Below are 23,192 nucleotides of genomic sequence, written 5' to 3' on the forward strand. Positions count from 1 at the left end.
GCTCTTGGGCTTATGCTAGCTGTTCCCTTTCCACTTTACCTGTCAAGTTCTGTGTTACCTCGTCCTGACTGACTGACTTTCCAGAAGGCAGAGCTTCTCCATTGCTCTGTTTACACATGGAGTGTGCGTGCCTGGTAATCTTTAGGAAGCCTTTGTGGGCAGCTTTAGAGCATCTTCATTCAGTGCTAGTTTTGCGCCAAGGGTCCTCTTCCCCCAGGCAGTGGTGTGGATTTGGAGGGTCCTGCTCTTTCTCTTCTTAATGAGATGGCCCTCATCCAGAAGTGTGCCAGTGCCCCAGCTGAGATTAGGCATGGTTCTCATGGGGCACCATGGGTTCAGGGACTTACCAACAGACAGCAAATCCAAGAAGAGAAGTGTGCACAGGCCATGAGACTTCAGGGTTCACTGTGGGCGGAACCAGGCCTGTGCCTCTAACGAAGCTTCCCTCACTTCAGTGCTGTGGACAGCAGTGAGCCTGCTCAGTATTTCCAAAGGCAGATTCGAGCAGAGTAAGGCTTGGGGAAGTTGTTGGTGCCAAATGTGACCAAGTTCCTTTTTAAAGGGGAAGGGAACAAACAAAGGGAGTCCAAGAAGACATGTGGCAGAAGCCTTGAAGCCGAGCATGTGTTGGGTAGGTGAGGGCACACCTGACCCATGCCCAGTTCCCAGCTTCTGTGGAGGACTCCTCCCTGATGGGCCTCAAGCTCATGATCCCCTTTTCTCTGTCTTCCAAGTGCTAGGACTACAGACTTGGGTGCCGTCACCTGTCTGATGTTTAAAGGGGTTGACCTGAGGGTGAGGTTCAGTTATCTGTTGTGCAGACCTTCAAGTCAGGACCAGAAGTTCATTTCTGTGGACTTGCCCAGGTCGGTGATTTTTCAAGTAAATAAGTTTAGACAGTATTGAAAGCGGTAGATGTTTCTGTTTCTGAGAGGCAGAGACAGAACCTTCTTGCCTGTGCTCCACAGTACCGTATAATCCACCCCCTTGTCTGCTATCAAAGCCTGTTATCTTTTGCTGAGTGGGTGAGGGGGCAGGTTATCAGTGCAGTTGGTCTCTCCTAGGCTTCGTCAGTGTGCTTCTGAAGCATTTCATTAGGATGCTTTCTCTGGGCGGCTGAAAGTCCCGTTGTCTACGGCATATGCTGCACTTCAGTGTCAGACGGATCTGATTCCTGCTAAGTGCTCAAGCCCAGCTGTTCTTTCTCAGACTTCATTTCTTCTGAGCGTCCTTCCTCTCTGTAGGGATGTTTGGAAGGCAGATGAGACCGAAGCTCTGACAACATGGCTGACTTCAGAAAAGCCATCATATTCTGACAGGTTCATTGCTCTTGTCCGCCAAACACTGCACCCCACATAATAACGCCTGTGGCACCTACAGCCCAGCCAGGCAAGTGCCCTGGCTGTGCTCGGGCTCACTGTGGTGCTGGGCAGGAAGGCAAGATGGTGGGATGGCTTCCTGTGGGGAGGCTTTGGACGGAAGTGACTGAGCAGCCACAGGTGCTGATTTACCTGTCTGCTAGTTTATTTTCTTTTGGGAGTCAGTGTTCCAATTTACTGCATTCCTTGGAGGTTTGACATATCAATTAGATATTATCGACAGTAATAGAGGGGCAGTTGCTGTAAATGTGAAGTTTTTACTGGTAGGCCATGAAATGACACCCCAAGGGACTGTAACGGAGAGACATGATAAATATTGTGTTACCTAAACACCGGCAGAAGGCCTGATTAATAGGGGAGAGTGACTCTGTCTCCAACAGTAAAGTGGTATTTATTCATGTGCTGTCAATCAGACCTTCTGTTCTAATTGGCTAAAAGGCTAAATCAACAAGATCTGTTCATAAACCAGGAGAAGGTAGGAAGAAAAGCAGAGGTAAATCATAATCAGTAGCTTGTTTACTGACTGCGCCAGCGCATCTGGGTGACCTTGAGAGCCGCCTTCTACCCTCTGGACACAGTAGCAGCTCTGACACAGCCTGGTGCACGGGTGGGGAACTGCATAGGAACCCAGGGGCACAAGCAGACGCTGGAGATTCTGGGCTCAGCTTGGGGTGACAGAACTGAGCCTCAGCATAATTAGACCACGGTACCTCTCGCTGCTGCGGTTTTAATGTATGGCTCTTGTTTTGCACGACACTTGTAAAAGGAAGAATTACTTTCAAAAAGACAAATATATTTCCACACTAACAGTTTTATAAAGATGTCAGCGAATAAGTATGAGCATCATTAAATCACATTTTAAGGGCAGACACCTCGTGATAAATCTGCACTATCAAGTCTCCTTTCTGAATGAGTCGTACACTGTAAAGCTTTGTGAGGGTTGAGGGAAAGATCCCTGTTGGCCAGAACAGTCTGTACTGTCAAACCATACAGAAAGATAGCTGCAAACGCCACCGAGAACACAAGAGGGGACACCCCTTTCTTAGGTAACTTAGGAGAAAGCCAGCAGTAAATTCCAGTACCAAAGTTTTCTACCCTGCTTGTAATGGAGCTGACAAACACCAGACATTGGGAACCACAGTAAGGGAGGAGGCGTGTCCTGGATGGACACTGACCCTTCTGAACAGCTGCTCACCTAGTGCCAACTACCAGATACCCCCGCTTCTAGTGTGCAATTCACCTGCCAGAGGCACATCCCAAACTGTGTGCCGGTTGAGCTGGAGCGCGTGCTGTGCTGTTACTACCGACAGTCGGCGAGCTCATAGCCATAGGTGTTTGGCTATTTTAAGCACAGACAGCCATTCAACTCATACATCTGATATACCACATTACCATACTAAACAACATGGGAATCATCATATACGTCATACTAAAAATATATTAGCAAAGGTCTAGCTGTCAGCCCTGGAGAAGAACTCAGGACAGGGGCAGGAGATGGCAGGGAGTGTGAAATTTGGGTCATTGCGGTGCAGCAAGGCAAAGTGAATGTTTAGCTGGTGGTTTGGGTGACAGACCCACACTGTTTACACTTATCCTTTGTGTGAAGACTGAGCTCACTGAAGGGCAAAGCCCTCTTACCCCACTGCCTTCCCTCCCATATCCTTAATGAAGTCTGCAGCGTACTGTGGGTTGTGTGGTAAGATGACAGGTGAGGGGCGGGGCCACAAAGATCCTGGTTGGGATTTCACAATGGGATTGGAAGGATGTTCAGACTGGGAGCTGGGTTTCTAACCTGGCAGAGAGAAAGATTAGCCCAGGAAGACCAAGCACCAAAGCAGCGATGAAATCCCATCTCTCTCACTCTGTCTCACTGTTCTTGGCAAGCCAGGCATCATCTCAGATGCTGTACAGAGGGCCACTCGCCCTGGAGACTGATGTCAATACAGAGCGAGAACCTATCTAAAGCCATGCTCCGTGGGGGTGGCTTCCCCAGACCTGATAAAAAATACCCTTTACCATTAAAACTGTCACTAAGTTCCTGTGCTAAGAAGCAGTTTATTGATCAATTGAGATTTCAAATTAAGGAACGTTAGGTGAAGACAACCAGCACTGTGTTTCTGAAATTGCCCTATAGTGTCTTCCATGTTTGCCGAAGTCTGGCCCTGCCACACACTCTTCTGCTGAAGGCTCCTGGTAGCCAGCAGTCCAGACGTGACTCACGGATCTCAGGTCAGCCTGTCTTACACACCAGACCTGTCTCACACACACACCAAACAAACTCAGCTACAGCCCAGGAGAGGCTGGAAAAGTCACCTTCCCTGGGCTACAGGGTTGGGTAGAGCCAGGGCTAGAGTTGCCACTGCCTTCTTTGTGTAGTCCCCAAGCTAGGATGATTTTTATGTTCTTAAAGAATTGTATAAAAAAAAATTAAATACCATGTGACACAGACCTTTGTGTCCTTCAGAATTTAAAATGCTGGTCTGTTGGTAAATAGTGTGCTGCCCTGGGGTGGACTTAGTCATCAGGACAGAAGGATTACTGCCTCCATAGGGTGGTGATGCCAAGAACAAGTGAGAACCAGACCCTCCGGGTCCCAGGACCCAGCCAACCACCAGAGCAGGGCCCAGGCCCAGGCAGTTTCCTGACCGTGTCCCTGTGGGGTAAGCAGTGCCCCTGCCTGCACTCTATTCTCTGAAAAGAGAGACTGGAGGCAGAAGAGCCTAGGGCAGAATTGACAGGAAAGGGAGGGTCAGCTGGGGCCAGCAGATGCAGGACATCCTTCAAGGACACACATGGGTCGCAACAGAGCTGTGCCTTACACCTATAGTAGGAGCCACCGCCAGTAGCACCTCCTGTCACTGGTGATGCCCTGCAGGGGTAGGCCCAGCTCTGTGCTGTGGTTGAGGGGCAGATCTGGGCCCAAACCCAGGAAGACTGAATCTGATTGTCCTCTTTCCCACACTGCCGCTTCTCAGTCCATGCCCCTGGGTAAGCTGACTGCTGTCCTCAGCCAGGAGTTCTGCCTCCGTGCCAGCCACCCAGCTTCACTGCCACTAAAATGATCTTCCTAAGGCCTTTGATTTCCTGATGCCAACACCTCTGTGGACTCCTCCGCTTGCTGCCTTCCTCCTGTGGACACGTTACCTTCTTTCTGTTGTGGACTAGAGTAACTACCAAAAGTGGCCTCGAGGTCATCACCCCCAGCTAGGGACATGCTAGAGATATGCCTGCATTGTCCTTGTCTAGCCTCCAATCACCTGCGTTCTCTGCTGCTGAGACAGCGTTTCTCCTTTACCTGTGAGACCCGCAGGGATCTGGAGAAGGGGAATCAAATGCAGCTAGACGGGAGGAAGTTTAAAGAGGAACACGTAGAAATCCCAGGCTGTCTGGGGGAGGGGGTCCATCTATGTCCAGCACAGCCTCCACAGTGAACCCCTCAAGCTTGAGCCCTGGGGCGGCATTTGAACATACATAGCATTGAGATACAAATGGTCTATCCCAGGCCAGTGGGAATTCCAGGCTGCAGCAGCATGGGGTCCCTCTGGAAGGCAGTTACTGTTCTAGGCATCCATTGTGAACTGAGGGCTTCCACACAGTTCACTGTATAGTGAGCCCTCTCAGGAACCAGTAGGGACTTGACTGCCTAGGTCTTATCTGTGCTGGTAATGTAAAGCCTCCTAGGTACAGAATCCCACATCCACTGCTGACTTGGGGGACAAGTGAAGCAGCAGTCTAGCTGCAGAACAGCTGAAATCCAGCCATCTGTGTATCTCACACCCACAGGCCTGCAGGACGGCCCAGCACGGCCCCGCTGATCCTGATGGCACACAGCCATCACAGAGGGAGAGCCACCAAAGTCATCCGGCAGCTTCAGGAAAGTCTACTTTGTGCTTTCTCACACTTGGTTGAACTTTTCAAAAATATTGACTAAACAACTTGCCAGCTGTGATTACCAACAGCTCTATTTGACAGTCTTTGACAGAAAGCCAATGGGCACATTTGACGTCATCCAGCACTAACAGGGCCTTCATTAGCAGCTTTTGAGGAGACGCGTGCTCTCCCAGCCCCACAAGAGTGATTGCTGTTCCCCAGTGCTGTTCACTCAAGCGTTGGCAAGTGGTTTGCTTAGTGAGCCCAGAGGCAGACATGGTGCTTGCCTGTATGTCTCCATCACTCTGTGAGTTTTTTATGTTCTGATCTCCAGGAACACAAATAATATTCTTTCTGAGCTGCTCCCAAATACAAGAGATAGAAAATATCATGGGAAAGGTGAGTTGGCAGACAGTAAGCCCTCATGACTGAGCGCTTATTCATAAACTGTTGACAAATTTATTGTACACACTCACTGCCGGCTTCCTGAGATTAATAGCTGATCTCAATCTGATTTTAGAGCCTGACAATAGAATCAGAAAGAGTTAGTGGTCAGTTTTCTCCCCTACCCCTGCACCCAGCAACCTTCCTCTCTCCAAGAAATAATACGGAAAAAATAAGCTGACTTAGTTCCAGCAACAGCCTTGGAGTGTTTTACTTCAGGAGAGCTCCATGTGCCAAGGCTGACTTTTAACCTTGTTTTATGCAAGTTGACTTCTTGGCACCTGCCTTAAACTCTGCAGACCCTCAGGGCAGGAGACTGGCACCGTGCAGAACAGGGGCAGATTGGAACAAACCGGAGAGGAAGCCATATCTCTGTGTGTCTCATGGCCATCTGTTTACTGGAAAGCATTAAAGAACCCATTTTTTGATGTCTTGGTCGAGGGCATCAACAGAGTCAAAGCAGGTATTGAGAAATATATCACAGCATATCTTGGTGCACACACAAAAATGCAGGTACACACATGTACATATGAATGAAGCCTCAGTTTGCAGATGCATGGGGAGGGAGTCTCTGAGATTGGCAGCCTGAGGGACAGGATTTCTTACAAAGAGCAAGGCGTCCTGTGTAACCTGCCTGAGGAGGAGAGGATCTTGTGGCCCTCTAACCTATATGGTCAGTTTCTCAAAGTACCTAGCTAAGTCCACAGCAGCATCGGCTTCTGTGTCCCAAGTTATTTCAGTTGCTTAACTTCACTCTGTTAGCATGCCCTGTTGTCACCTGTCCTCCATGTCTAGATGTGTTGTAAACTCATCGGGGGCCAGCAGGCTTCCTTCCCTGGTGCTTCTGCAAGCTGGCACTGAGAACAGCAAGCAGGGGCAGTTTGGAGGAAGCCAATTCTCTCCTGTGGTCAGGCCAGTGCCTGCAGGAGCCAGGGAAGGAGTAGCAGACTGATCCTGAGGCAGATGCTGGCCAGCAGGGCAAACTTTCCACTAGTCCACCAGAGATCTAACAGCAAAGGAAGGGTCCAGAAACTCAGCCGCACCAAGCAGAGGTATGAACATGTTTTTCATTTGTTTTCTATAAAGTGTTTGAAAGGAAGAAGTAGTTGAAGTGGGAACATATGGTAGTGGAGATGGGTGTAGCTTAGGCTAGAGGTCCTGATTGGTATAAGCTTGTACCTGCCTCCCACTCCATACAGCAAAGAAAGGAGAAACTCTCCCTCAGAATCAGGCCAGGCTGCCCTCCCCAATTCGTTGAAGAACCTCTGTTCACATTCTAGGCCCTGCCTTAACTATGCGGAGTATGATAGTTAAGCAGTCAGGAAGGGGTGCTTATGGGACCTGCCTGGAAGACCTGTCACCTTTGCATTACAGTGCACGTTCTGAGAAGAAGCGCACTGAATGGCTCCAGGCTGATCCAGGGAGGTTTTGTGCTAAGACGCTAGTTTTCTCATCACAGACAAACGGTCCTTGTACGCCATGAACTTTTTTTCTCTCCCCAGTGCCCCCAATTTTTTACCAGTTGAACTGCAAACTCCTGGGCCCTTGGTGGCTGAGAGGGGAGTCTATTTTTAAGTTTTTACTGACTATCTGTCATATTAGGTACTGAGCACCATATGTCATCGGATCTGGAATACCCACAGGGCCTTTGTGTAATTTTTAGGTATAAAGTTGATCCGTTTTGATTGTGAAAAGGCCTGGTAAAACTTTCAGAAGGCCTCTTACTTGCTTAGTGTGGTGTGTGGTGGGGGACTCCTGAGCTCCAGCAGGATTGTTTGGCATGGGCTGTGGAGTGCGTATTTCCATAAAATCGGCCCTATATCTTAAAACTCCAAACTCAGGGCACTTGGTTCTCCCTGTGCTGTAAATCCCTTTGGTATTTAAATCACAGGAAATGAAACAGTCATATTTGTAACATTTGATTATTGGCTTCTGCCCAGGATCTCACATCGCCAGCATGAGTCTGGGAGGGAGTGTGCTCTGGGACAACCAGGCGTGGTGCAGGGCTGGAAGAAGAAGAGGAAGAGGAGGAAGAAAAGGAGGAAGAGGAAGAGGGAGGGGAGGAGGAAGAAGAAGAGGAAGAGGAGGAGGAGGAAGAGGAAGAAGAGGGGGAAGAAGGGGAAGAAGAAGAGGAGGGCTCACGGTAGAGACAGCAGCCTCTCTCTTAAAGGAGGCATAGCTTCACTTAGTCAGTCGATACCTGGGGTGAACATGGTTTGCCGAGGACAGCAACCTCGCTGGGCAGCAACAGACTGAATTTGCTCTCTCCCTTTTCCAGCTTGAGGACAGGCTGCTGGCAGAGGTGTAGACTACTGCATCTGCTGCTGTCACCGGTCAGTAGGGACTGAGACACTGGCTGCTGCTAGGCTTCAGGGTTATTTCAGCTCTTGGTTTGTTTGGTCTTTGTTTTAAAGACACAGTTTCTCAGTCAGACCTGTATGCTCTTAAGCCAGGCACAGAGGGAGCGACCCTGGATTTCCCTACTGAGCAGTGTGAAGCAAGGGAGCCTATATGGAGCCTGTGCAGGCCCAGGGGCCAGAGGTCCTGCCTCATCCTTCTCCAACCTCGGATGCTGGCCGGATGTGTGTTCTCAGTAGGGACTTGCACATATGAAAGAAAGCGTAGCCTCGTTAGGGCTTTTGATCAGACATACCTCTCCTGAGGTAATCATCTTATCTATCATGGCTATGGAAGGGATGTCATTACCTGTGTCTGTGGGAGCTCCTTGACCTGAGGGTTCTTTCTGGACTCTGGTCTGTTTGGAGGGCCATACCAGAAACAAGACCCCATGGCCTCCCAAGTCACCACCGCGAGTGGGCCCTCATTTCTCCAGGGCCAGAGGTCACCACTCATGCTGCACAGCACTGATTTTGCCTTCTGCCTGTCAGTCACCTGCAGGGCGGTCCTGTGAGAAAAACCAGACCTGGTGGTACACACCTGTAATCCAAGGCTCCAGGGTAGATAGCAACACACTGTCTTAGGAAACTAAGGCCAGGCCTCAGACACAGCATTTGAGAGCCTCCTGGGTTGACTGTGCCAGCACACAGCAGAAGAAAGGCCAGACTAACATTGTTGGTGCCACCATGTTGGCTTAACATTGACTGATTCCTGGGGTCTACTCTGAGTATTTATTTCCAGGAGCAAGTAGGATGTGGGGCTCCCAAAGGTCTCCTTAGTTTTTAATGACACACACAGTCCTGTCCAGTTTCTAGCTGTCCCCACAGTGCAAGGTCTACTTGGTAATAATATTCTTTAGAGGAAGAAAGAAGGAGTTTTAGCATCTGTGGACCTAGAACAGTGGTGGTTCTCAACATGGGGACAACACAGATGTTTACAGTGTGATTCATTGCAGTAGCAAATCACAGTTATGAAGTAGCAACAAAAGTAATTTTATGGTTAGGGGGTCAGCACAGCATGAGGAACTGTATTAAAGGGTCACAGTGTTAAGAAGGCTGGGAACCAGCAAATGGTTAATCCTTCAACATCAGGCAGGTTTGAAGCCAAACAGGATCTTTTAAGCACGAGATCCAGATTTCCTGGAGTCTTCTTAAGCTCCAAAGACTTAGACCAAAGCTGGAGACTGCACGAGTGCTAACTCACCCTTCCATCACCGCACCTTGAAAATTGTTCCTTGGGGTTTGTTTCCAACCCTGAACTCTGAAGAGGACTAATTTAAATGGTAGCTCTTTTTCTGTATGGCTGTGTATGTATGAGAGGCACATGTGTGCTAGCATGTAGAAGTCAGACACCTCCGGTATTGGTCCTGAACTTCCCTCTACCAGTAGTTTGAGACAGTCTTTCACTGGTCTGGAATTGTGCCAAATGGGCCAGACTAGCTGGCCAGTGAGTTCAAGACTTACCTGTGACTGCCACACTAGTACTGGAATTACAAGTGCAGGCCACAGCTCGTGCTTTATGTGGGCTCTGGGAACCCAAACTCAGGCCCTCACACATGGGAGGCAAGTGCCTCCTGAGGCTCCCAGCCCCATAGTAGCTATTTCTGAATTCCTTTCCCCTCATTTGCTCAGAATTGTTTAGATAGCTGAACTTTACAACAGAAGAATCTGAGAGAGAACTTAACTATAACCTAGTTTTGCTAGAAAGCTGAGGACCAAGGCTCCTGAGGTCTTCTCAGCTCCTGGGTCTGTGAGTGGAAGAAAGGCCAGGCTTTAGGGAGAACTCAGGTGTCTGTGACGTGATAGAGGCCCTGGGACTTATGTGTGCACTGGTGTGTTGAAGACACATGGTCCATGGGAGAATCTGTGATCTCTGCCTCTTACCTGGTAGTCTTCTGGAAAAGGCAGTTCATTGGCAAGGACACAGAGCAATTGTCATATGACCAATGTGTGACAGAAACCCTATTCAGAACTGAAAGATGTAAGGAAAGCCATTAAACTTTGTAAGAAAGAAATACCAGACCAAGAAAGTGCTGTGCAGATACCCCCTCTGTGTGTGTGTGTCACACGGAGGCTTCTGCCTAGGCATGAGCACACAAACATGCACACATGCACACCCACCGGTCTTGCACAAACACAAATGTGCAGACAGAAACGGGACTTTGCTTTCCCCGTGTGCGATCCTGCAGCTCACTGCATTCTCAGACAGCTGTGGCTGCAGAGACAAGAGAGAGCACTCAGCCCAAGTCTGTTTGTGTGTTTGAGCCCGGAAAGTGATTTCTGCAGCAGAGAGCCCTAAGTGAGACAGACAGAGTCAGAGAATAAGAGAGAGAGAGAGATAATTATCTAAATTATGTTCGTGCTATTATCGAAGACGAATATAGTTAAAATGTAATTAAATATGACGGGCTAGCAGGATGTAAAGCCAAGCTTTGGAATGCTAATCATCAATTACCACATCCCCTTAGGGGAATCAGGGAGTGCTCCATGGCAGAGTGGGAGTGGGGAGCTGGGGGCGCAGCTGAGTGAGATGTACAGAGTGAAAACAGCCCCCCTATGCTCATTCAAACACTTCCACGAATGTCCCTGGACACTGCCTTTCTGTAACTGCCACAGGCGTTAGAAGCTCTCAGCGAAGTTGGTAGGATGAGCTGGCAGGAGAGTCCTGACCTTTCCTTTGAGAGGAAACTCCTCTAAAAAGGGAAATTATGGTCTGAGCAGAGAAGGTAAAACCCAAGGCCAGATTACATTAGGGTATTAAATATGTATGTGTCTGCCAGGCAGAAGGCATTGGGTACCCATCCAAGGCTAGGACTCCCTGGAGGGACATCATGAAGGAGGACCACAGATGCCCCTTGTTCTGGGTATCTGTTCTCTGCCCTGGGCAAAGGTCCCTCATGGAGCCCTACACCCTGTTCACACATTGAAATACCCTGAGGAGGGGAAAAGACACACACACCCCCCCCACACACACACACATATACACACAGCACACACACCTGGTATTCTCAGCTTTTGTTGGCCTGGTTTAGGTGCAGAATTGGCTTTTGATATGTGAGCAGGATAGCAAATGGCTGGCCTAGCAGAACCCAGCTTCAAAGCAGACCTCAAGACTGAAGACCAGGCCAGCCACAGGTCTTTAGCAGTCTCACTGCATGTGTCGTGAGCCAAAAAACAAAAGCAGGAGATGGGGAGAACACGCATGCCTGGACTCACACATGCACATGCACACACATGCACACCCTTTGCTAAGAAGTGTGAAGTCCTGGTGCTTGCTGTCAGATCTGAACCCACTGAGGTGACTGTGACCAGGAGAGAGAAGTACCCGGGCTCCAAGGTGAAGGGCGTCAGAGGCCATGTCCCAGGTCCATTGTACCCTTTTCGGTTGCCATGCTGCTGGATTTTCTGAGTTTCAAGAGAAACCAAAAACGGTGTTCATATGACATCTGATTTACAAGTGGATGCTAAGTCAGCGTTCAAAGTACCTAGAAGAGGAGCAAAATAGCTCTGTGTGCCTTCTCCAGTGGGCAGCATGGGCCTTGGCGAGTGCAGTCTCCTGCCGCCTTGGGTTTGTAGGGGAAGTACACAGATGCATCCCAATGTTCCCAAGCCTGTCAGGTACAAGGCCCTCAACAAACAGTTGTTGAACACATAAACAAGGAGAGCGGATGGAGGCCAGAATGGTTAGGTAGTCTGGACAGTGACATAGCTGTTACATTTGGTCAAGTGTCAAACAAAACAGTACTGTGGTTAGGCCCAGGCCTGCCCATGAGGCCTAGTGTTATACGTGTCACGACGCCGGGCCTGGAGCACTCCAGATTGAGAGATTTGGGCTTGCTGTCACTGAGGAGGACGTACTCGGCAATCGTTGCCTCTGGAAAGCCAGTGGGCACAGGCCAGTGAAGGGCTATTGGAGCAGGCGGGTTCCTGCTTCACCCAGGGTGTGCAGGTGTCTCTCCCTCACAGTGCTGGTCCATAGATCATCTTTAGATATGATTAAAGAGATGGATGTGGTCCTTGGCCCATCACACAGCCCGACAGTGAGAGCCTGTGTGCAGAGGGCTGTCAGGAGCTTGTGGGGTCAGCACAAGAGGCACACTCATAAAGAGCTGTCAGACACCTCCCCATGAGTCCCCACGCTCACGCTCAGCCTTAATACCCGTCACATCTCAGTGCCATTGGACTTGGAGAGGGCACCACTGTCACTGCCGGAAGCTCAGTTGACAGGGGACAGCTTTTATTATTTCCTCCCTCTTCAAGAATCTTTTCCAAAGGTTCATGTTTGCCTTCCAGCCCTGCTCTCCAAGGCTGTAAATAAATCTGCCAGCCCTTCCTGGTCCCCATCACTGCTCCCCGAGCTGCCTCTCTCGGTTCTGCTTACTGTGTTTTGTCTTCAAATTTTTCAATCAAATTTATTCATGTCCACAATTATTGCATTCAGTTAGAGCCCCAGAAATAAGAGTCCCTTACTCACCCGCCTAACCCCGGGTTCTCCTCAAAGGCAGTGCTTTCCTTTTCCTGTCTTATTTTGAAAAGATGATGTATTTAAAGAGAGAGTGCATTTTAAAATAGCTTCAAAATAAAAGACTTTGTCTTCCTCTAGCCCATCTTCTTCAGAGACTGAGAAATAAATGTGTACCCTCCCCTCATTTCCCGGGTCCCGCTCCTAGCTGCCTCATTTCCATTGTGGGGAACAAGGGTGTCCTGCCAGCTCCTTAGCCAGGGCCTCCCACAGTTCTCAGAGTGGCAGCCCAGCCTCCCCCAAAGTCACACTTCTCCCTCTGGTAGTGTGCCAAATGCTCCTGACCTCACTTTGTCCAGTGTCACCCGTGGTCAGTGACAATCAGTGAACATGTGCATTCCTTCTAACCCTTATTTTGGTCTGTACACTCACATATCTAACTAGACACAGACTAGAGACACGGTTCCGAAGCTAAGAGCACTGGCTACAGAAGACCCAGATTCTGTTTCTGTCATCCCCATGGTGGCTCAGACCATCTGAACTCAATTTCCAACGGGTTTGGTGCCCTCTTTTGGCTACTACAGGCACCGGGTTGCACATGCACACAGATAGTACTCTCACAGGAGCATCTGACTGGACTGTGGCTTTCCTGCTCTGCTCTTTGCCTGTTAGCCCAGGAAGTGTCCTCCACTTAAGTCTTCTAACCTTTTTGTTTAGTTATTTATTTCAGCTGGTGTTCTTAATTTACAGAAGTATTTTCTTGTTTTCAATGGTTCTCCATATCATTTTATTATTTCAGGGGAATCATGTATTTCTTTATCTTCTCTGAGGATAACTGTTTGGTTGTACATATTAAGTTATATCTGTACCCTCTGAGTCACTTTCTTCTCTGTTTGCTTCCGGCCTTTATGTTGAGTCTTTTCTTGCTGGTGCTTGATGGATTGTTCACCTTTAAGCATCTTCCACAGAGAAAGCTAGCTCTAAGTGTTCTGTCTGCAGATGGTTCTGTAGACACATTCGCGGTTACCAGGCAGGGTCTACTGTGTCCCTGGGAGACCCCTGCCACTCAGCCCGGATAGCACATCACTGCCTCCTGGTGGCTTCTTACTGAGATGCTTTTTGACCTGAGCATGACCCTCTCCATCCATACAGGGTGGGGGCTCAGCTGCCTCTACAGGAAGACCCTAGTCATCTGTATCATCTGGACAGCACCCCCTTAGTTCCTCACACTGCTATATTTTGCCAATGGCTCATCTTTAACCGGGATCAACTGGTTTATGTCACACCATAAGAATACAAATTCCTAGAGGATGGAGAACCATGATCTGTTCAGTGTTCTCAGGGCCAGGGAGGGAAGGACGGGGAAGAGGAGATTAGGGAGTGATTCCAGGTCTTCCGTCCAGTCTCCCTCTGATGTCTAAGCCCACACTGCAGGAGCCTGACAGGAGAGGACATGACAGGGACTCAGAGTGTCACCATTGGAGCATTTACTCCCAGCTTCTGGCCACAAAGGACCCACCTCTGCTCTGTCTATCATTCCCCAGAGGCTAGACCCCCTCTGTTCCACCTCTGCTCTGTCATTCCCCAGAGGCTAGATCCCCTCTGTTCAGAGGGGACTGCATCTTCTGCAAAGGTGGACATCTACCCTCTACTATGGAGAAAGGAGAACAAGGAGTTTGGAGAATGTGTCTATCCTTCCACTTGCTGTTGGCCGATCTTTCTAGGCCCAGCCCTGTGCACTCAGCTTCCCAGAGGCCAGTGACATAGCACCTGGGCCTGCCTGCGGTTCTGAAGTGTAAAGCCTCCTGCTTCCTCAGGATGCTGCTACAGAGCAATGGTCATGTCTGCAAGACTTCCCGTACATGTGTACGTGCGCACGTGTGCACGTGTGCATGCATACATGCAATATGAGACATAGATTACCACTTTTTTACTGGCCCCGTACGTGTGTACGTGCGCACGTGTGCATGCATACATGCAATATGAGACATAGATTACCACTTTTTTACTGGCCTTTTAGTGGAAGGAACAAAGACTAAGCCATTAGTTCTCTGTGCTGTGTTAACTGCCAGTTGACCATAGCAAATACTTTAAACTGTGTCCACAGGGTCCTGCAGGTCTGCTGCCTTTGATCCTGGTTATACCAGAACACTTTCTTGCATAAGTAGATAGTTTTGAGCCCATTCTCTATTTCAGACGCTATTTAACATACACAAAGAGTAAAAACTGACATAGCACCAGCTCCTGTTCTCACTGTCCAGAGTGACAGTTAATATTCCTCACGCTCTCCCACCTATGACATGAAATACTGTGTGGTTGTGGTTGGCATTGATGCTGCCTTTCCTCCTGTCCCCTTTGCCCTCTCCTGAGACAATCACTGGCTCAAATTCAGCATGTGTATTTCCAGAATATTTAAAGATTTTTCAGAAACGCACACTTTCATGGGCCACGTGTGGTTTGCTTGCCAGCGGTAAAGGCTGAAACCTCAGAGTTCTGATTCACTGTTGTCCAGCTCTTGTCATGGACACTGAAAGAATCCAGAGACAGACAAGAAGCTGAGAGGAAGTTCTACTACAGAGCAAAGTACACAAGGCGGATATGGGCTCTCTCTCTCTCTCTCTCTCTCTCTCTCTCTCTCTCTCTCTCTCTCTCTCTCTCTCTCTCTCTCTCTCGCTCTTGCTCGCTCTCTGTCTCTGTCTCTCAGCATGGCTGGGCATTTGTGTAGCTCTGCACATGGCTGACGGGGGAGGATTCCTCATGAGTTAGGTGATTACAGATTGGAGGATTCAAGAAGTGGGTTGAGATTTTTCTCAGAATAGGTTTAACTTCTTCCTTTACTTCTGTGGGGTTTTAGAATGAACCATGGCACCATCTGCCTAATGGAGCAGCTGGTTTTTGCAAGGCTAATGATGCCTTTGTCATGAAGACACCATTGTCATGAAGCAGAGGACACCTGTGTTGTTACCTGTTGGTTTGGAGTAGTGTTGTTTCCTGTCACATGCTGTCCTGTGTCAGGACTGTTGGACCAGTGCATAAGCCTCAAGGCACTACTGGTGGCCTGTGTCTACCCTGAATGTGTCCGCCCTGTTTACGCTTCATGTGTAATGTCACAAATGTATGCTGCTGGGCTGGGCCTGGCTTTTAGGCCACCTCCCAGCCTTGGGTCTGGCTCTTGATAATGCTGGCCTTGGAGGGAGCCCTGAGCGGAGAAGCCGTTCTTTACACAGGAGCAGGGCTGGGCACAGCTCAGTGGGGGAGCGACTGCCTGCCGTCCACGGGTCTAGGCCTAGCACTGCAAGTGTATACACAAAGAAGACATGTTGATAATGGCCGCGGCTGCTGTGCTCTGGTCTCTGGCCATGCTCTTGGTAGTTTCTGGTTGCATACACACAACCATATGTAAGTACTGTACTACAGTGACCCATAGCACATAGTAAATGAGACTTCAGGGGAAAATCACTTTCCTATAGCCACCTTGTGATCCACTGTGTGTGTGTGTGTGTACATGAGTGCATTGCTCAGACCTCTGTGATATCCAGCCCTGTCAGTAGCTTATGGGGCCCCAGGAGTAAGACCAAGGGGGTAGCTAGTGCTCCTCCAACCACAAAGGCACTTGAAAATTTGTCATTGTGCCCTTTGGTGGACAGAGACAAACTAATTGTGATTAGGTCCTAGTTCTGTTGTTGACTGTAAATCTGCAGCCAGGATCTTTCCTTACCCTGTCCTGCCTCAGTGTCCTCAGCTCTCTGCAGGGTTTGCAGCACTGCCTTGTTCCCAGAGGCTTCTGTCAGGAGCCAGGTGACAGAGTGGCTGTGACCCACACTTTCCTCACTTACTTGTTGATGGGCTCTCACTGGGCCCCATCTTAGATCCCTGACTTGATATTCGTGATGGTTTGTAATCCTCGCTCCTCAGCAGGGGCTTTAGAAAGATTGTCTTAATCTCTTGTTTTCTTGCTTGTTTAATTCAGCACTGTGGCAACATCACTGCTTTCCCTTTCTAAAGCTTCGTGTGTGTGTGTGTGTGTGTGTGTGTGTGTGTGTGTGTGTGTGTGTGTGTGTGTCGTCCTTTAGCCTGGGTGGGTGGGTGGGAACCTCATCAACATTTATAGCTGTTTGATTGAAAACATTGCTTGTGTCACACAAGTCATGAGTGGGTTTTTGGAACAGCAGTTTGTGAGTCGGGACCACGGTGCGGTTTGTATTCTTCTCCATAAGTGTCATACAGGCCGCACTGTCTGTGCACAGGTCCCTGGACACCCAGCAGGTGCGCGCTCAAGAATGCATTATTAAGTACATTTAGATCCTTTGAAGCCTTGCTGCCTGTCTGCCTCAGAGAAGTGGGTGCTGAGAGGAGCAGCCTTGGGTACCGTGAGGCCCAAACTTGGTAGTTCACAGACTAGGTACTGGGAAGCTCTGTCCTGCCCGCTTCCATTTTTCTTTAGCCCTTAGTAAAAGCTAACACAGAAATGTTTTAGACTGCTGTCATTCCCACTTTGTAAATGAGAACACCGGAGGCCCAGACAGGCTGAGCAATTCAGACTGAGGTTGGGAGTGGTGGTGCACACTTCTAATCCCAGCACTCTGGGAGGCAGAGACAGATAGATCTCTCTGACTTCCAGGCCAGCCTGGTCTAAGTAACACGTTCCAAGACAGCCAGGACTACACAGAGAGACCCTGTTTCAAAAAACAAAAAAGTTTCAAACTAAGATTCAAAACTAGGTGCCCTAGCTTCAGGACCCAGACTGAGTCTATCCTGCCTGAACTGCAAGAGACTAGGATTAAACCTGCTGTCGCCAGCAAGCCTCTGTACCGGAGACACCACCTGTGATAACACAGCAAAACACCCCTGTGTCTTCCTGCCTCTTGGCCTCTGGTAGTTCCTCCTAGCACACTACCAAACGTAGACAGAGTTGGCACAAAATACTCTTGAAATTATTCCAGCCAAAATCTGTGTATGTGTGCGCGCGCGCATATGCTTGTGTTGCTTACACCCATGTGTATGTGGAGATGAAAGCACAGTGTATAGGAGTCCCTCCTCTTACTGAGTTGCAGGCTTAGCAGCAAACACCACTACCCACTGAACCATCTCACTGTCCCAGTAGAGCAATAGAGAATCTTTTCGTTTTTTCAAGGTGGGGTTTCTCTGTGTATCCCTGGCTGTCCTGGAACTTGTACACCAGGCTGGCCTCAAACTCACAGGAATCTGCCTATCTCAGCCTCCCTAATACTGGGATTAAAGGTGTGTGCCATCACCACCCGGCTGGGGTTTTTGATTTCTAGTAAATCTCAGGTGCAGAGCACATCTGTGTTCTGGCCATTGCTCCTGTTCAGATCCTTCATCCAAGCCTAGATAATGCCGCACTATTCCTGTGGAGACAGGAACAAATGTGTCCTCACCCGAGACAGGGGACCAATGGCAGACCAAAGTAAGGACACCATCAAAGCCAATGTGGTGAACCAGTGAGTTTCCTTGGGGTTATTACAGGAGCAGAAATGGCTCAAAGACAGCGGCATCACCAAAGCCCACCCCAGAGCCCACTCACAAAGCTGGGAACCTAGAGTTTACCACACAGCCAGTGGGCAGCTCAACAGGTTGGAATGTCCTTTCCAGACAGCTGAGGTGGTCTCAGCCTCTTCCAGGCAGCCGAGTCTTCAACTCAGGAAGTGTCTCTGATCAGTCCTTTCTGGTTTTATACACTCAGGGAGAGAGGGACCTTTTGAATCTGTTCAGTTTCAGGGATTTCCTGAAGTCTTTGAGTTGGTCACTTCCTGAGCTTAAGGACCACTCCTGAGGATGGACCGTCCCATAGAACTTAGAGATTCCATCCAAGGTGAAGGTTTAATCTTGGAAAGAATCACTGCCCATTATCCTGGTTCTGGCTAGGGGGAGCCATCTTGTCGCTTCCTGAGATGTAAGTGTGTGAAGGTGACCAGCCATGAAGCATCTGTCTCTGAAGCCTATGGCAGTGGTCACAGCCTTGGCTGCTCTAGTATCATGGTGCTGCGGTTTTTTGTTTCTGTGAGATCTTACTCCAAGCAGTATCCTCTGGGTTCATGCAGCAGTTATAAAACAAGGCTCGGGTGACATTCCAAACTCTCTGTTTCCTCATGGGGATTCATGTGAAATTATTTTGACAAAGTCTAGTGAACACTCTGGAAGCTGGTGAGGGGTGGGGGTGGGGTGCTCATCTCTGAGTGCCCCGAGTCGGCTTCCTTCCCACTTTGCACTCTGGCTCGGTGTCTGGTTCTGGTGGCAATGAGATCATATATTCAACTCTCAGGCTGTGTTAGTGGAAATGAAGTCTAATGTGATTAGATACTAATGCAGTGTCATGGAGGATTGGTATTAAATTGAGACCTTCTGATCTTATTACTCCACAAACTCCGGCTCCCTCCTGCTCAGCTGCTGCCCTGCCCAGGGCCCCAGGCCAGGCAAAAGCCCGAAATGAAGAGAAGAGGGCACCTGTCTGCTAAGGACGCTTCACAGGCCTTCACTCAGGAGTTGTGGTAGAGGCCCGACACTGGGCCTTCCTACAAGCTTGGAGCCCTGTGTTCTCTCGGGCCTGGGAGAGCTCACATGTAGTCTACCTTAAATCCAAAATCTCTAGACCAATGACAGGTGCAGGCCTAGAAATGTCCCCTGTGTTCTACCTCCCTCCTACCCCATCCTCTGACTCAAACCCAAGGAAGGCTACAGCTGTGTGTATCCTCATTCCTGGCCAGGTGGAACATGTACCCTAACCTCCTTTAGACCTGGGGTTCTGAGGCCTCCTGAGGCCAGGGTTCTGGTGCCTTGCACAGGCCCTAGATCCTAGGCTCAGACACACTTGTGGGACCCCACAGCCGTACAGACTCCTCCTACCCACATGTATTGTCCCATCCGGCAGGCATCCTGAGAGCTTAGGGTCTAGGAAAGTGAGGACCGCCCCCCCACACACACACATACACTGGGAAGCAGGGCGGTGAGGTGTGTGTGGGGGAAGGGCAGGTGAGTTGTCTTTATGCGTTGAGTAATAGTGTTTTTATAGAGAAAGTAATTTTTCTTACTCTGTTTTCAAAAACCTGCTTCCAGAGGCAGAACCTTTGTGCACAGGATGGTAATGACTTTTTAATGACCTTAAGAGGACTGGTGTCCAGGCAGCAGTGAATCTGGCTCAGTGGGAGGCCCATGGTGCGAAGGAAGATGGAGCACCTGAAACCAAATGGGGAAAAACAAACTGCAGATACATCCATTTCCTTTGCTAGCATCACTTGGTAATTAGACAATTACAGGAAACAGCTTCACGGCAGCTGGTGTTTCTACCGTGGGAGGAGGCACGGCAACCGTGGGCTGCTCGCATGCCTGATAGATGGCAGGTCCCGAGCTGGCAGGCACAGAGCATGCCCACGAGTCGGGGAGAGCCAGGCCAGGAGCAGGGCTTCCACTGCACGCATGGTGGCTTCTAGGTGAGTTAGCTTAGCCCAGACAGGAGGAGGAATTGTCTTTAAACTGCCTGTCTGGGTTGCAGCTGGGACGATGGTGACAGTCAGTGGGTGATGTGCTTGCTGTCCGACCTTGAGGAGCTGAGTGTGGGTCCTAGCACCCGTTTAAAGCCTGGGCTGCACGGCTGCTGTAGGAGATGCAGGAGGCAAGTGGGTTCCGGAGCTTGAGCTAGTCTAGCTGAAAGGCCAACTCTAGGTTCAGTGAAAGACATCTCAGACAGTAAGGTGGATGGCAACAGAGGGAGCCTGGCATTGACCCCTGCCCGTGCACACTCATGAGTGTGTGCACAAAAGCACTGCAACACATGGGAGAAGGAAGAGAAAGTAAAGCACTGAGATCAGAGGCCACCCGAGCTGGGCCAGTCCTGAAGGGAAGCCTGCAGGGCTGTGTCTGCAAGCAGCAAAGGTTGGAGGCTTGCCATGCTCTTGCCTGCCTGGGGCCAGCTCTGACATGGAAGTGAGCCCTGCAGCTCCAAGCTCAAGTATGGAGCCTGCCACACCCTGTTCTGCCCAGCCCCTCTCCATGCCCTGTTTCAAAACTCTTCTCCAGCAGCTTCCGGGACAGCCACCCTACCCCTGACTCAAGTTTGCCACATGTGCTGAGTTTACCTGCCAATGCCAGCAGCAGCCCAGTGAGGCAGGCCCGCCCCGCCCCGCCCCGCCCCGCCCACGCTGTGACAAAGACGTCCCTTTCATAAACTCCCACGGTCCTTGGTTATGTACATTCGCCATATTCTTGTCACCAGGCAAACATGTCCACAGTCATGCTTTGTTTCCTGATGGCTATGCACCTAAGTCACCGTTACAGACCGTGACAGTGCCTGTTCTGGCAAGATGGCTGATGCCCAAACGGGATGCTGCATTTATTGCTTTCTTCAGTCACATCGAGGGGAAGCCTGCCCCATCTCCTGCCCCATCTCCAGCCCCATCCCATTGTAATCGGATCTCCTGGCACAGGAGCTGCCATCAGCAGGGCCAAGTGGACCAGCTAACCAGGCAAATTGTTGTTTCCTCTCAGGTCCTGGCAATCGGTCACTTTTGAAAGACAGCCTGCATCCTTCATCCGAATCGTGGGAACACACAACACAGCAAATGAGGTAAGGGGTCTCCTGAGGAGTACAGTGGCATTTCTTGACAACCAGGTAACCACCGCATCCCAAGTGGGCTGTTGGCCCTGCCTGCTAGTGGCGCTTTGTCACCACAGCTCCATATAAAGGAGGATGTCAGATCCCTGTGTCTGTCCACTGGCCAGTGAAAGCCAACAGCTGCTGCTTGGCTTCTTGCACCAGCCTGGGCAGAATCAGCGTAAGAGAAAGCAGGTGACCCTTCCTCCTCAGAGTCCTCAGCCCTCCGGATAACAGAGCTCTGCGCAACATCGAGGGAGTGACCCTGCTGTTGTCCCTGTGTGTGTGCGCGGGTGACCCTGCTGTTGTCCCTGTGTGTGTGCGCGGGTGACCCTGCTGTTGTCCCTGTGTGTGTGCGCGGGTGACCCTGCTGTTGTCCCTGTGTGTGTGCGCGGGTGACCCTGCTGTTGTCCCTGTGTGTGTGCGCGGGTGACCCTGCTGTTGTCCCTGTGTGTGTGCGCGGGTGACCCTGCTGTTGTCCCTGTGTGCCCTGTCTCTCTTGCTTTGTCACGTTCCTCATTAGCACACACCCCTGAAAGGCTCTGACTAAAGAGCAGCAGTGAGATGGAGACCAAGAGCAAAATGAGACGCCTAAAGTAATGGCTGTGCCTGCACCACACCACAATCGTTTCTGCTTCTCAGGGCCACCAGAGCACTTGGGGGGCCTGTGTGCTTGGCGTGTAGCTAGCATGCGCTGGGCTCTGGGTGGGTGATACAGCATAGAGGGGAAGCCTGTGGCATTAGCACCCACACCAGTGGCCACTTGCTGGCCTCCTGCCCTTTCTCTGAGGTGGGGATTCTGTGAGTCTGAGTGCAAGTCTGGGACAGGGTCCTGGAGAACTTGGGGGCTGCCCAGGCTAGAGTGTCCCTACATGTGAAGGAAAAACATGTTAGCAAGCAAATGAAAGGACACGACAGAAGAGAGGGACGCTGGGAGCCGGGCTTCTGCTTCTGGGAAAGAGGACTCTACATGGTCATTTGCACCAGCTGGCCCAGATGTGACAGTTGTTTTCATGCTGTCCCTTCTTCCAGAAAGTATCCAGGTGTGTTGAGTGCTTCAAATAACACTTTCAAAAGTGGAAATATTGTTGCAATTTAGATCTGTTCTTGCCTTTTACTTACTGAGGAAACTAAGTACCCACACCCACAATGGTTTCTTACACAGAACAGCTTGTAAATAGAACCCCAAATGTTTTCTCCTACTTCTGCAAAACTAACCTGAAAATTTCAAAAGAGTAAGTCGGCTGACACTTACAGCCGACTTTACAGATGTCTGAACTTTCCGTCCTAAGCAGGTACGGTGGCCAACTGGAAAACATGTTAAATCATAGAATACATGACAAACAGGGCTTCGAGGTAGAATCCTTAAACTGCCATCCTGAGCGTACCGAAGGCACAAAAAGCCTGCTTCTCCCTGAAGACGTGAGGATGTAGCCCACTTTCAGATAGAACGTTTCTTGCTGCTCCACTGTGTTTGGGGGTACCCTCTGGGAAAAGCAGTGTCCCCTGTCAGGGCAGAGTGAAGTGACAGGGAGTAGGATGACTCAGCTGGAGAGCAGAACCCCTGGGGACAGCGCCAAGGGACAGCTGATGTGGCCCAGGCAGTTAGCTGATATGGGGCACAGCCAGAGAAGGGAAGTTAGGGATGACTGTCCGGGAAGGCGCTGTTCTGTCAGCCCAGGGGAACCTGTAGCATGCTGTCAGAACGGTTTCTTACACCTCAGAGGCCAGCCTTCCAGGGCCATGGTGCACATAGTCTGCCTGGCAGAGAAGATGGCTCACCTGTCTACCCTTGCATGGCCTTTCCTGGGACATATACCTAAAAGTGGAGTTAATGTGAGCTCTGGTTCCTTCCCTCTCTCTTCCTGTGAGGACACTAATCACAAGGCTCTAGCCCCATGATCCCTAGTGGCCCTCAAAGGCCCTGCCGTTTAATGCTGTTCCTCAGGGCAGGGGTGGGGTCAGTCATACCATATGAATCTGGGGGGATGCAGATGTGGAGTTCTTACAGTGGCCTCCATTTAGCCCAGGAC

At 50.1% G+C, this 23,192-nt stretch overlaps 1 protein-coding gene across 2 annotated transcripts in view; it reads left to right on the plus strand.

The window, feature by feature from the left end:
- The window catches only part of Btbd9 (BTB domain containing 9), a 354,285-nt gene that overhangs the window by 319,253 nt on the left and 11,840 nt on the right, over positions 1–23,192 (plus strand). For both annotated transcript variants that reach the window (XM_076916780.1, XM_034523840.2), the window contains one exon: positions 21,054–21,132. In XM_076916780.1, the coding sequence (XP_076772895.1) occupies positions 21,054–21,132 (79 nt within the window). The remainder of the gene's footprint in view (positions 1–21,053; positions 21,133–23,192) is intronic.

Source organism: Arvicanthis niloticus, chromosome 20, assembly GCF_011762505.2.
Source record: "Arvicanthis niloticus isolate mArvNil1 chromosome 20, mArvNil1.pat.X, whole genome shotgun sequence".
Lineage (NCBI taxonomy): Eukaryota > Metazoa > Chordata > Mammalia > Rodentia > Muridae > Arvicanthis > Arvicanthis niloticus.